Consider the following 15,225-nt stretch of genomic DNA (forward strand, 5'->3'; position numbering starts at 1 on the left):
ATGGTATATGAATGTTATGGAATATTACTGTTCCATAAGAAACGATCATCAGATGATTTTAGAAAGCGCTGGAAAGACTTAACATGAAGTGATGCTGAGTGAAATAACCAGAACTAGAACTATAGGCATTGTACATGGCAACAGTATTATGTAATGATCAATTCTGATGGATGTGGTTCTCAATGTTTACATATATTTGATTTAATATATATTTTCACATGTGTAACATATATTGGGTTACTTGCCATCTAGGGGAGGGGATGAAGGGAAGAAGGGGGAAAGGCTTATTATGCAAGGATCAGTGTTGAAAAATTATTTGCATATCTTTTGAAAATAAAAAGCTTTAAGAAAAAAATAGAACACAGGTCATTCTCCAATTGATAAATAGTCAAAGGATGATATGAACAGGCAGTTTTCAGACAAAGAAACCAAAGCTATCTATAGTTATATTTTAAAATGCCCTGAATCACTATTGATTACAGAAATACAAATGAAAACAACTCTGATTTATCTGATTAGCTAAGGAAAATGACAAATGTTGGTGGAGATGTGAGAAAATTGGAACATAAATGCATTGTTGATGGAGTTGCAAACTGATCTAACAATTCTGGAGAGCAATTTGGAACTATGTCTAAAAGCTACCCTACTAGCACTACTAGTTCTGAATCCCAGAGAGATTTTTTTAAAAAGGAAAAGAACCTAAATGTACAAAAATACTTACGGCATCTCTTTTTGTAATGGTAAGGAATTGGAAATTGAAGGGATGCCCATCAATTGGAGTTGTGGCATATGGTTGTGATGGGAATACTGTTGTGATTTAAGAAATGAGGGGCTCAGGATTGTTTCAGAAAAACCTGGAGTGGGAGGATTGTGGGAAAATGGCAAAATAGGTCAAAAAATTCTTAAGAACTCCAAATTTCCCCCACAAACAAAACAATTTTTTTTTTAGGGTGACTGTAAATTGGTGATAAATAAGATTTGGGGCAGAACCGGGACTCTTCTAGGACAATCTGAGGAGTCCCAAAGAAAGACCCCCGTACAAAGAATTATTTGGTGTGATTTATTAGTATCTCTAGAACAGCAGTGAAACTGCTAAACACTCCTGGTGGGTGCAGAATCAGTGGGACAAAGAAGTGAAGAGTGAAGCTAGTAGTATTAGGTTCCAGGACAGAAGGAAGAATTGAAAGAAGACCTAAAGTCAAAGGTGCACATTCCCTTCCACCCCAGAGGTTCTGGGTGGCCTCTATAATAAAGATATTATTAAGTTCTTATTTAAAAAAAAAAAAACTGAGCAAGCAAAGGAGAAAGAACCTAAACCATGGAAATATCAAAGACCAGGTTTCAGCTGCAGAAGGGGATACTGATGTTTAAAAAAAAAAAAAAAGCCTTCCTACCCCAAAAAGTAATTTTAAATGACTGACAGCCCTAAACGAATTTTTAGAAAATTTTTTTTAAAGTCTTTGAAAATCAAAGGAGAGAGATGGAGGAAAAACTAAAAAAAGAACAATCCAAGAAAAATAAGATTATGGAGGTGGGGGGGAGCCAACCAACTAGGAAAGGCGATTCAAAGGCTTAAAGAAGAAAAGGTAATTTTGAAAATTACATTTGGGCAAGGGGAAGCCATTGAAGTTATAAGCAACCAAGAAATAATAAAATGAAAAGAATGAAAAAAAAAAAGACAATGTAAATCATAAGAAAAATGACAGATCTGGAAAACAGATCAACAAAAGAAAATATAAAGAATATTGGACTATTTGACAAATAGTCAAAAAAAGAACCTTGACAAAATAATATAAGAAATAATTAAAAGAAAATTGTCTGGAAGTGATGGAACAAGAGAGGAAAGAAGAAACAGGAGAAATTCACCAATTCCTTAAAGAGATCGTAGAAGGAAAAGCAGAAATATTATTGCCAAATTTTGAAACCCCCAGATAAAAACATTTTAATGTCTATCTGCTTGATGTTACCATTACCATTCATGTTATCATGGTACTATTCCATTTGCATGTTTAAGATCTCTGAAGTACTCCATCTAATTGTTGTTTCAAATCCTTTATAGTCTCTCTGTGCCTCAATTCTCTCAAATTTATTCTTTATTTTCCACTTGAGTATTTTATTTTTCCCACATGTGAGACAAAAATAATTCAAATATGCTGGAGCTACAATAAGAATTGTGTGGTATTTATTAGCAGGACATGGAATACTATATCTTGACAATCAAAAAAACTTGGGTTGTAGCCAGAAATATTAGAACCAGCAAAATTAATTATAATGTTCAAAAGAAGAAAAAAAAGGACATTCAATAAACTCAGAAATTCAGGATTTTGTCATAAACCTGAACTCAATAGAAAATTTAACATATAAGAACCAATATCAAAGACTAATTTCAAGGGACTCAATAGGGACAAATTTTTTGTTTTGTAGTTAAAAATGTAAATCATATATCTAAGAATGATATTAGTAATAAGGTAGTCCCCAAAGAATGATTTGGGTAGAGCTGAGTATGATGGGACTTTAAAAACAAATTGTTAAGGAAAAGGCAAACATAGCACTTAATGCTATATGAATGAGGCATGAGAGCAAGAACCAGTTCAAGGGAGTTAGATGGGAAGGAGACCTGGTAGTTCTGAAAACTTACATTGGGAATGGGTTAAAGAGAAGACAAAACATAAACATACCATGAAAATATGCCACCATCTAAAATCTAGAAAGAAATAAGGGGGGAAGGAATAGGATAAAGTGGGGTATAGAAGGATATGTACATCAATGTGAATGGGAAAAAGCGTATAGATAAATGGGAAAGATAAAAAAGGAGGGAAAGGATAGAGTAGACATGGGAGGAATCCATAGTGGGTGTTGGGAGTGGGACAGGAAGGTTTAAATAATAGGAAGGCAAGTTAATTAGTAGAATTAATAATAGTGCTCAGGAGTAGGATTTTTTTTTTTTAGAAAAAGTAGTGATCATTGATCTCAAAGTCGAATTTAAAAGATTCATCAAGAAAGAAATCTGTATTATTAGCCATATTAATACTGTTTTAAATGTGTTTGTGTATTTGTGCTTAACTGCAGCATGCTTGGGAAAAATGCTGGGACAGAAAGGGGTGGGGGGAGAATAAATGTAGCAGAAAATTTAAAAAAAAGAACCTACCAGCAAGCAAAGAAAAGATGGCCAGCTAAGAATACAACGACTTCTATGATTATATCTGCTTTCTTGAAATGGAAATTTATTAAATATTTTGAATTCTTCCCATGTTCTGGTAGGGGCATGACCATGTTTTTTATCTTTTTTAAATGTCTTTTCTTTAGTTTTTCTTATTTTGCATTTGTTTTTTGTTTTTGTTTTTTAATAGCTTTTTATTGACAAAACATATGCATGGGTAATTTTTCAACCTTGACCCTTGCAAAAGCTTCTGTTTTAACTTTTCCCCTCCTTCCCTCCACCCCCTCCCCTAGATGGCAGGTAGTCACATAAATATGTTAACGTATATGCTAAATAAAATATATGTATACATATTTATACAGTTGTCTTGCTGCACAAGAAGAATCAGATTTAGAAAGAAGATAAAAATAAACTGGGAAGAAAAACAAAAATGCAAGCAAACAATAACAGAAAATGTAAATGCTATTATGTGGTCCACACTCATTTTCCAGTGTTCTTTTGCTGGGTGTAGCTGGTTTTATTCATTACTGATCAATTGGAACTGATTTGTATCTTCTCATATTTTGAAGAGAGCCATGTCCATCAGAATAGATTCTTATATAATATTGTTGTTGAAGTGTATAATGATCTCCTGGTTCTGCTCATTTCACTTAGCAACAGTTCATGTATGTCTCTCCAAGACTCTCTGTATTGATCCTGCTGGTCATTTATTACAGAACAATAATATTCCCAACATTCGTATGCCACAATTTTCTCAGCCATTCCCCAACTGATGGGCATCCATTCAATTTCCGGTTTCTAGCCACTACCAAACGGGCTTCCATATACAGGTCTTTTTCCCTTCTTTAATATGTCTTTGGGATATAAGCCCAGTAGTAACAGTGCTAAATCAAAGGGTATGCATAGTTTGATAACTTTTTGAGTATAGTTCCAAATTGCTCTCCAGAATGGTTGGATCTGTTCACAACTTCACCAACAACGCATCAGTCTCCCAGTTTTCCCACATACCCCCCCAACATTCATCATTATCTTTTCCTGTCACTTTAGCCAATCTGAGAGGTGTGTAGTGGTATCTCAAGTTGTCTTAATTTGCATTTTTCTGATCAGTGATTTGGAACACCTTATCATATGAGTAGAAATAGTTTCAATTTCATCGTCCAAAAATTGTTCATATCCTTTGATCTTTTATCATTTGGAGAATGGCTTGATGTCTTATAAATTAGAGTCAGTTCTCTATATAATTTGGAAATGAGGCCTTTATCAGAACCTTTAACTGTTAAAATGTTTTCCCAGTTTATTTTGCATTTGTTGTAAATAAAAACACTTAAAAAAGAAAGAAAAACTTGAAATACTTTTTGTTAACTGGATGAAAAGTGGAGTGAGCAGGACCAGATCATTGTACATAGTAACCATAGCATTTTACATTTACATCAACTGTGACTGACTTGGCTGTTTTCAGCAATATAATGATCTAAGACCGTTTGAAAGGACTCATGATAAAAAGGGGCTGTCCACTTTTAGAAAAAGTACTTATAAAAATATCCCTTTTTTTTTTTAACTTTATTTTTCTTGGAGTTTTGTGTTTTATTTGGGGGTTTGCTTTTTGAGAATCTGTTTTCTTTTACAAGATGGAAATGTTTTATATAATTGCACACATACAACTAATATTAGATTATTTTCTCAAGGAGGGAATTGAAAGCTTAAAAGTTAAAAAAAAAATGAATTTCAAATCCTTTTCACATGTAACTGGACATGTAACTTCAAATATTTGAAGGGGAAAATTACCTCTAATACTACAAATTACAATTTTATATTAAGAAAAAAAACTACTTTTTTTCTTTTGTATTTTGATAGAAGCTTAGGGTGAACAATTTTATCTTAATATGCCTTCACTGATTATCTTAAAGAAAATACTTTCTTGAATTTTAAAAAACTTTTATAATTGTGATATATTATTGTGATTGATAAAAACTGCTAATCTTTCATGTTTAATAAAATTGTATTTGCTCATTTTCTCTTTAGCCACAATCTGATTTATTGGGTCTGATTCAAGTAATGATTGTGGTGTTTGGAGAGGAACCTCCAGTGTTTTCACGTCCTACTGTTTCAGCATCTTATCCACCATACCAAGCAACAGGACCACCAAATAGTAAGTTGAATCTGGATTAAGATTTTAAAATATATTATCATCATTAAAAAACAAGTGTTGTAAGACACAGCATTCTCTTTCTGACCTTTCATTTGCTTTAAAACTTGTTAAGTGAGTGAGTCTGTTGAAACATTCTGAAACCCCATTTTATATACAGATTTCCTCACTCTGAAGCTGGCATTTGGGCTTTGGTTGTGTGGGTAAAAATCTAAACATTACTAAAAGGGAAGAAGTGGCAGGAAAGTTAAAATTTCTCTAATTGTACTTATTGGGATGAGAATTTATAGGACAATTATACTATCTCTATGCCTAGAATCCTGAGTAATTATTTTGTTTTTAAATATTAGCTTTTTATTTTTTTCAAATACACGCAAAGATTGTTTTCAGCATACACCTTTGCAAAACCTTGTGTTCCAGATTTTTCTCCTTCCCTCTCCCCTGAGAGCAAAAATTCAATATAGCTTAAACATGCATAATTATTTGAAATGTATTTCTGTATTCCTTAGCTGTGCAAAAATAGATCAAAAGGGAAAAAACACATGAGAAAGGAAATAGCAAACAAAAAAGGTGAAAATACTATCCTTTGATTCACATTCAGTCTTCATAGTTCTCTCTCTGGAGGCAGATGACTTTTATCATCACAAGTCTATTGAAATTGGCTTGGATCATCTCATTATTGGAAAGAGCCTCATCCATCAGAATTGATCATTGCTTAATCTTATTGTTGCTATGTACAATGCTTTCTTGGCTCTACTCACTTCACTTAGCATCATGTCATGTAAATCTTTCCAGGCTTTTCTGAAATTAGCCTGCTCATCATTTCTTGTAGTACAGTAATATTCCATTACATTCACATACTATAACTTATTCAGCTGTTCCCCAATTGATGGGCATTCATTCAATTTCCAATTCTTTGCCACTACAAAAAAGGGCTGCTACGAATATTTTTGCATAAGTGGGTCCTTTTGAATAGTTTTATAACATCAAATCAGCTATCCATATAGTAAAATATATAAATCAGAAAAGCTAAATATCACTAGATTATTTCAACAGATGTAGGAAAAAACCTGTCTAGAAAAATCTAGCCACTTAAATCAAAAAACTAATGGAATTCATCAAAGTCACTTGCAAAAAATCACATGCATATTTTTTTCCCCCCTGAGGCAATTGGGGTTAAGTGACTTGCCCAGGATCACACAGCTAGGAAGTGTCTGAGATCAGACTTGAACTCAGTCCTCCTGACTTCAGGGCTCATGCTCTAACCACTATACCATCTAGCTGCCCCAAATCACATGCATTCTTATAATAAAAATTAACATTTTTTTTAAAAGAAAACTTCTTTTACAGTAATGACAAAATCCATCATATATTGAGAAATCAAGAATAAACAAGACTTAGATAAAGACAGCTTGCTAAAACTAATGATTGAAATGATTATGGGAATGTTGGAGGGGTGAATAAACCACCGACTTTGAAGTCAGGAGGATTTGAGTTCAAATCCAGCCTCAGACATTTTATACTTACTAGTTGAACTAACTTGGGCAAGTCACTTAACCCCAATTAAAAAAAGAGGGAGAAGGAATGTTGTAGTAATTATGGATGGATCACATTAATAAAATAAAATAATCTGCCAAATTTATATATTTATTGTAATACCAATTAAAATATCAAGAGCTGCTTTATAGAACTAATTACATTAAACTTTCACTTTAAATATTATTTTCAAAATTCCATCTAGAATTTATACTAAGCTGTAACATTGTAAATAACATACTTTTGTCTTTTGTACTCTCAATACTCCCAAAAGGTCTTTGATAGGTTAGAATGATGGTATGAATCTATTAAGATGAAAATTTCAATTAAGTTAATTGTTAATTCAATTAAAAATTGAATAAAACCAGTAAGGAAGACATTTGGATTCAGATAATTAATAGTAATCCAGAGTAAGGAGAAAAATAGCCCTCAGTTGATGTGAAAACGATAAGATTTTAATAGTCAAGGAACTTTTTTTTTCTTTTTTAACTGAGGCAATTGTGGTTAAGTGACTTGCCCAGGGTCACCCAGCCAGGGCATATTAAGTGTCTGAGATCAAATTTGAACCCGGGTCCTTCTGAATTCAGGGCTGGTGCTTTATCCACTGCACTACCTAACTGCCCTGATGGTCAAAGAATTCTGAGTTAGTATTATGATATGAAAGATTTAAAAGATAGCATTCTTCAGTTGTATTTATGGAAACCATAATATGCAAAACAAGGGAGTTTTTGATCCAAATGTCCTTTACAGTGCTTGGAGTAACATCCATAGTTTTATGTTTACACACATACTAACACATCACATTTTAGGAAGCACAGCCAATGACAAGCATGCAATTCATTCAGAGAATGAGTTTGTTGTTAGGACTGGAAATCATGCTATGTTAACATGAGTTGAAGGAGCTAGGAATTTATTCTGGAGGAGAGAGAATTTGAGGGTGGATGTGAAAGAGGGAAGGGATATTATCCCCAATTCTACTAGAGAATTACAAAAGTAAATTTTTATCTTCCTATGTATATCTGTGTTTTTATTAATGTGGGTACACTCTACCAAATGTAGCTGAGCCTTCTCATTTTCTGTAATTTTTGTCTCTATTCTTAAATAACTTCTCCATAAAGGATTATTTACATATACTCTGGAACTTCATCTAGACCTTTTAATATAAAACAGGTATCAGTGTAGCACATAGACTGTTTTGGGGTTTTTTTTCCCCACATTGTTGTTGAATTGCTGACCTCTGGGATATAACTTTGGTTATCTTTGTAACATGCTGTAACTTAGAGATTTAGCATACATTTCTGTTGGCCTTTTATTTTACCTGCAAGGAGATTGGATGGATGTTCTGTGATTTGCAGCCATAGAATAACACTGAAAGAACAAATGGATTTTTGTGTTAGGAAGCAAATACAGCTTCTGAAAAACTTGTGTATCTAAGTGATTGTCTGCAATTGATGTCCTGGTTAGTTCTGGGCCCAGCTTTTCTGAATACCTGTCCAACCAAGATAGTTGTATTGATGGCCTAATTTTAAAAAATTTAAGGAAATGGTTTGGGCAATTGCAATATGATTGGAATGAATATGTTACCTCCTAAAGTAACTCTTTTAAAAGATGAAAATATTCTTGATTTATAAGTTTTGCTATTTTTGTTATCAGTCATTCCCTTGTATGGTTTCTGTTTAAAGCAAATTTAATTTGTTTACTATGCTTATCTCTTTGATTTGTATTGTGTGAACTCTCCTGATTCCGTTATGGATGTTTAGTACTTTGCTGCTTAGCCTATTTCTGTACATCCTTAACATATGACTTCTGAAGTGACTTCTTAACATATGATTTCCAAATGACTTCTGAAATACATACACACACTCATTGTGAGAGTCTATATAAATTTTTATACAAAGAAGATTTCACTTAAGAGTGACAAAAGAAAAATAATTTTTCCCGCAGTTGATAAGAAATGCTTTATAATCTTTCCTTGTGAAAGAGTAAAAAAGAATTATTATGCCCAAACATCATTTTAGAGCTTTGATTGCTTGGGGTCCCAGTTTTCTGTCAAGGGCAGTATGATAAAATAGAAAGAATAGGTCTGTATTGGAGTTCTTCTGGTGCCTTTCTAAAATTTAGTGCTAACATTAATTCTAGATTTATCAAGAATAGTCACTGGTTAAGAGAACTGCTAGTTAGGCATGTTGTGCAATCTTGAGCTAAATTTTTATTCTCTTGTTCTTCCTTTGAAGTTGATTGGTTATTGAATTGTTGATTTTAATTGTTATGTTTTTTAGTCATTGTTTTTACTTGGATCAGATGAGTTAACATATTTATATAAAGTATTTTGCAGCATTTGCTAGTAGTGTAAATGTTAGCTTCTGTTACTGTTTTAGCAAATCATTTAGCTCTCCCCTTTCATGTTATTCTTATGGAAAAGATAATAGAATAACTACATAATTTCAGAGTTGATTGAATGGCTGGACTTGATGCCTGCCTGAAAAAAAATCAATTATGAAATGCTATGTCCTCTTTTTTTTTTTTTTTTTTTTTGCTATTTAAGATTTTTATAGATTACTTGGATAAAAACATAGTCATAGTCTTTCCAATATAGGTTGACATAGGAAGTCAGAAGGCTTTTTTTTTTTTTTTTTTTTTTCAAATTTGCAGATAGTAAAGAGCTGGAAAGGATAATAGTTAATATAATGAATAGCAGAATCAAGATTCATAAAAACTTCAGTAGACTAGAACATGACTGAATTTAATAAATATAAAACTCTATAGTTGGGTTCTTGAAATTAATTTCAGAAATATAAGCCGAGGAAGCCATGATAAGTAAGGACAGTTTGTCTGCAAATAAAACAAGTATTTTAACAAACCTAAAGATCCCATAATGTGGCAGTCAAAAATTGGCTTTTGTGTTCTTTGGTAATGGTCCTTGTTTATTTTTGCCCTGGTCAAACTACTTCTAGAATATTCATATATACTGAACATCACATTTTAGTTAGAAAATATACAAGAGAGAGTTATCAGTGTGGAAAAGGACTTTGAGATAATGCCATATAAAAACTGATAGAAGGAACTAAAGATCTTTAGCCTTGATCAGGCAGCAGCTAACAAGTATTGTTTAAAGTACCTGCTATGTACCATAATTATACTAGATAATAGCAGTACTGATTAGAATAAGACACTTAAGTGTCTTATTAAGAGTAAAATGTGCTTACACTTTGTGGACAAAACTCTGAACGTGTGTGTGTGTGTGTGTGTGTGTGTGTGTGTGTGTGTGTTAGAACAACATACAAAATAAAGAATAATTAGGGAGAAAATGCACTAGCATTTGACAGGGGACCAGGAAAAGTTTTGTATAGAGGTGATACTTAGCTGCATCTATAGAAGAGAAGCATTTAAGCATTTGAATGGCATCCCCTGGAAAAGAGCTATTAGACTTACTCTGCTTGGCTTTAGAAGAATTAAGTATACTATGTAAAATTTGCAAAGAAGCAAATTTGGACTTTAATAAGGATGATTTGCTAGTTATCAGAGCTATTCAAAAGTGGAATAAGCTGCTTCAGAAGGTTATAGGTTCTGAGGTTTGAGCCAAGATCTTGTAGAATCAGGAAGAGGCATAATGAGCCCCTAAAACAAACAAAAAACTTCTAACATCTAGAAATATATCCAATCAAATAACTGGTGGAGAAATCAAAGAAAAAGTCATAGTCTTTCTAATATAGGTTGACAGAAGTCAGAAGTCTGGCCAGGAATGGGTAGAATGGAGTGTTCCAGTGCAGGGAGAAGTTGTTTGATGGAGCAAGAATAGATCCCAGATTCATATGGGGCACAGAAGACCCCATGTTAGGTGTGGGAAACAGTTATTCTGGGATAGGAAACACTTACAGGTTCTGGGCAGAAGCAAGTTGAGAAGGAAATATCAAAAGTATGTCTCAGACCTTGAGAGCAGACTGTGGGATCTCAATTTGAGCTTTTTATACCCATAGCTTTTAACCTAGCTAAAAAGGTTTTTTACATTTTTTAGGGAAATTTTGTTATATTTAAAAATATGTAAATCATTCTTGAGTCCATAGATTTGGCCCTTCGGCTATACTTTCCTGCCTTTGTTCTTTAATTCAATATAGACCATGTGGAAAAATAACAAGGAGGTAAATTCCAGACCAAAAAGTATCCTACTGTACTGCCACTAAACCAAAAGAACTTCATGCTGGCTGATAATCAATTTAAAGCTATGGAAGGGAGAAATGGAAAAACAACTAGTAGCTTGGCAGAAGAGCTGCAAACTTTGCCTGAACAACAAACTCCCTGAAAATTAAAATGGACAATTAGAAGCTAATGATTTCATAAGACAAGAAAGATTAAAACAAAATCAAAATGCTTTTTGGGGGGGGGAGGAGATTGATAGAAGAAAATGTAAAGTGTGCCATAACCAAAACAACTGACCTGGAAAACAGATTAAGGAGGGAAAAAATGAAGGATCTTTGGACTCTCTTAATGACATGACCAAAACAAGAGCCCAGATACTGTTTCAGACATTCTTTAAATGCCCAGATCTTTTAGAAACCGAAAACAAAATGGAAATAGAAAGAACCCACTATGTTCTTTCTAAAAGGAACATCAAAATGGGAACTTCCAGGAACATCATAGCCTAAATCTAAAGCTTTTAGATCAAAGAATTCTGCAAATGACCAGAAAGAAAAAAATTCAAGCATGGAGGAACCATGATCAGAATGATATAAGCAGCTATGACTTAAAAGGATCAAGGAGTTTGGAATACCACATTTCAGAAGGCAAATTACATGTAATACATGATTATAGCCAAAAATAACTTATCTAGCAAAATGGAATGTAATTCTGCACGAATTAAAATGGATTTTTGAATAAGAAGTTTTCAAGCATTCCTGAAAGGAAAGACCAGGTCTGAAGATAGACTTTGAAGTTCAAATACAGGAATTAAGAAAAACTTTTAAAGTTAAATACAACAGTAATAGGAGAGTAAATAATAGACATACTGCTTACATTCTAATAAGGGAAGGTGATATATGTGTCTCCACTGAACCCCATCATGAGAAAATAAAGGGAGTCTAATTAGACAAGTTCTGGGAATGCTTTTCTTAAGTCTTTTTAAAACAAATTAAAATTTTTTTTGCAAGGCAATTGGGGTTGGCTTGCCCTGAGTCACACAGCTACTAATTGTTAATTATCTGAGGCTGGATTTGAACTCGAGTCCCCCTGATTTCATGGCACTGCATTATCCAACTGCTATAGTTTGTCTTTATGAGAAGAATGGAAAGAAAGGAGGGGAGAATAAAGTGGAAAATGAGGTGGGAAAGGAAAGTTAGGAAGAATTAATCCACATAGTCTGTACAAGTTGGTACCTGTAAGAAACAAGGAGTTTGGGGAGATGGCTAATTCTTAAGCTTTATTCACACCTGAACTGGTCACCTGAACTGGTCACTTTCAGAAACAACACACACACACAGGCACGGAAATATATTTCACTCAACAGAGGAAAAGGAAGAGTTTAAAAGAAGGCTAGGTTAGGGAGCCATTATTCCTAAGCAAAGCAAAGTTTAATTCAAGGATGTATAACAGTATTTATAATTTTCTTTGAGGGTGACAAAGAATAGAAATCTGATGGAGTCTACTAGTTGGGGAATGATTAAATAAGAATTATATATAGATATCAATTAAACATTTATTAAGTACCCATTATTTGCTAGGCACTGGGGATGGGGATACAAAGAAAGGTAAAAGTCCCCATTCTTAGGAAATTCACAGGAAAGCTTTATAGACAAGTGCAACTTTAGGGAAGCCAAGAGGTAGACATGAAGAGGGAGAATGTTTTGTACATGGGAGACAGTGAAAATGTCCAGATTCAAGAAATGGAAGTATCTTCTTGGAGAAACAGTAGGGAAGCAAATGTTCCTGGAGTTTGATTTGGTGGGATGGGGGTGATTTGAGCAGAGACTTAAAAGCCAAACTGAGGATTTTATATTTGACCCTGGAAGTGATCAAAAGACATCTGAAATTCTTTATTTACAGTGAGTTGGGTGGGGGTGACAGGGTGATGACATGGGTAGACCTTGACTTTGTTCACTTGCAGTTTAGTGGAGGATATATTGCTGTGGAGATACTTGTGGTAGAGCAATATGCAAGCTTTGGGGAAATGATAAAAGAATGTGGATTTCAGAGAAACCTAATGCAGTCTTGTAAAGGGCTGAAACTCTTGAGTTAATGCACTGAGGTTGGACAACCGAGCACTTAAGGCTAATTATTGATTGGACAATACTCTATAAGCATATGCTTGGAAAATGGCCCTTCCCACTATCCTGTGCTGGCTTGATAATTGGTATATACAGAGAATTGTAGGAGGGATTAGAGCAGGGGTCCTCAAACTAAGGCCCCCAGGTGAGATGCGGCAACTGAGGATGATTATCTCCCTCACCCAGGGCTATGAAGTTTGTTTATTTAAAGGCCCACAAAACAAACTTTTTGTTTTTACTATAATCCGGCCCTCCAACAGTCTGAGGGACAGTGAATTGGTCCCCTATTTAAAAAGTTTGAGGACCCCTGGACTAGAGGATGGAGTGAGACTTGGCAGTAGATGAGGAAGAAGGAGGTTGTGCAGATTCTGTGTCCATCCAATTCACTTCTACCTTTAAAGACCAAGGATAAAGACCAGGGACTTTTGCTTATCTTGACTGGCTGATTCTAAGGTATCCAGGGTGGTAACCCAGTCTTCACACAAGAAAACTTACATTAGTTGATGTGGAATGAAAAACAAAGACATTTATATGCCAACAAGATTGTAAAGGCAAACAGCTTTAGAAAATTTGCGATCTTTTGATGAGCATGTTGGCAAGCCATCATAACAGAACTAATAATGGAACATGTTTACCACCTCCTGATGGAGAAGTAAGTGTGTGTGTATTCTTTTAAACATGATCAATGTGGAAATTTGTTTTGTTTTCTCATTGTATTTATAGCAGTTTTGCTTTTATTTGGTTTTCAAATTAAAGGTAGGGAGGAGAGAAGGTAGATTTTTGCTGATGGAAAAAAATAGGTGGTTTCTGGGAATGTGGCAAAATAAAACAGGAAATTACACGACTCTTCCCCCCTCTAAAAATCATTTAAAATAAGGTCTCAAAGTGAATGTTGAAGTGGTAGAAATAATTTAAAATGGGAGTAAAGAAGTTGTCTAGCCTAGGGCAACTTGAAAGATTATTAGGAAAGATCTAACCTCCCAGAGTAGTGATCTGGCCCAATTGAAGTGCAGACATAGAATCAACAAACCACAAGCCCTGGAAACAGCCATGTATGCAGAAGTCTCAGCTTGAGGATCTTTCAACCCATGAGTTTTTGAGCACAAATGGCTAGGCTGATCAAGGGACTATTGCAGGAATTTTTGCTGCACTGGACACCTACCAGACATCGTCCCATGCTATATATGTGGACAGGAAGGGTGAGTACATGCTGTTGAGTGTGGTTGCAGAGGGACAGGACTTGGTTGGTTGTGGTGATTCCCAAGAGAGTGGAGACCCTGTCTCTTGTACCTAGGCAAGCTGAAGCTTGCATCCTCAGGAAAGACTGCAAAAAGGAAGAGCATTTGGGGTGACAGCTTTGGTGTAGAGGCTCTGAGGGGCAGAGAGGCGGAAAATAGAAATTGAAAATCCACTAATCACCACCTGAAAGGATCCCAAATGAAAACTCAGGGGAACATTATAGCCAAGTTTCATAGTTCCCACATCAAGGAGAAAATGCTAGAAGCAATTTAATTACTGTGGAGCTACAATTAGAATAACAGGAGAGTTAGCAGCTTCTACATTAAAAGACTGAAAGGCATCGAACATATTCTGAAGAGCAAAGGAGTTGCTGTTTGCAACCAAGAATAACTTGACCAGCAAAGCTGAGTGTAAATCCTGCATAAAGAAAAAAAGAAAATGGATTCCTAATGAATTAAATAAAGGGCTTTCAGATAAAGGAAGGCAATTTAGCAATCCCTGATCTTAAACTGTTATAAGGCAGTAATTATCAAAACTATAGATGAACAGAGCAGTGGAACAATGTAGACATAAAATATGCAGTAGTAAATGATTATAGTAATCTTATGTTTGACAAATATAAAGATTTAAGCTTTGGGGACAAGAATTCACTGTTCAAAATTGTTGGGGAAACTGGAAAACAGATCAACAGAAATTGGGTATAGTCTAGTATCTTACATCATTTATAGTTTCTTGGTTAAAAGTCTTACCTCAAATATATCAAGAACTTTGTCAAATTTCTAAGAATATGAGTTATTCCCCAGTTGATAAATGACCAAAGGATATGAATAGGCAGTTTGTGAATAAAGAAATCAAAGCTATGTATAATCATATGGAAAAAGTTGTTA

General features: G+C 34.3%; 1 protein-coding gene across 1 annotated transcript in view; it reads left to right on the forward strand.

Annotated features, from left to right (window-relative positions):
• Positions 1 to 15,225, forward strand: part of TSG101 (tumor susceptibility 101) — an 81,107-nt gene that overhangs the window by 18,745 nt on the left and 47,137 nt on the right. Inside the window, exon 5 of the mRNA XM_051965455.1 lies at positions 5,183 to 5,309. Within this exon, the coding sequence (XP_051821415.1) occupies positions 5,183 to 5,309 (127 nt within the window). The remainder of the gene's footprint in view (positions 1 to 5,182; positions 5,310 to 15,225) is intronic.

This window comes from Antechinus flavipes, chromosome 6, assembly GCF_016432865.1.
Source record: "Antechinus flavipes isolate AdamAnt ecotype Samford, QLD, Australia chromosome 6, AdamAnt_v2, whole genome shotgun sequence".
Taxonomy (NCBI): domain Eukaryota; kingdom Metazoa; phylum Chordata; class Mammalia; order Dasyuromorphia; family Dasyuridae; genus Antechinus; species Antechinus flavipes.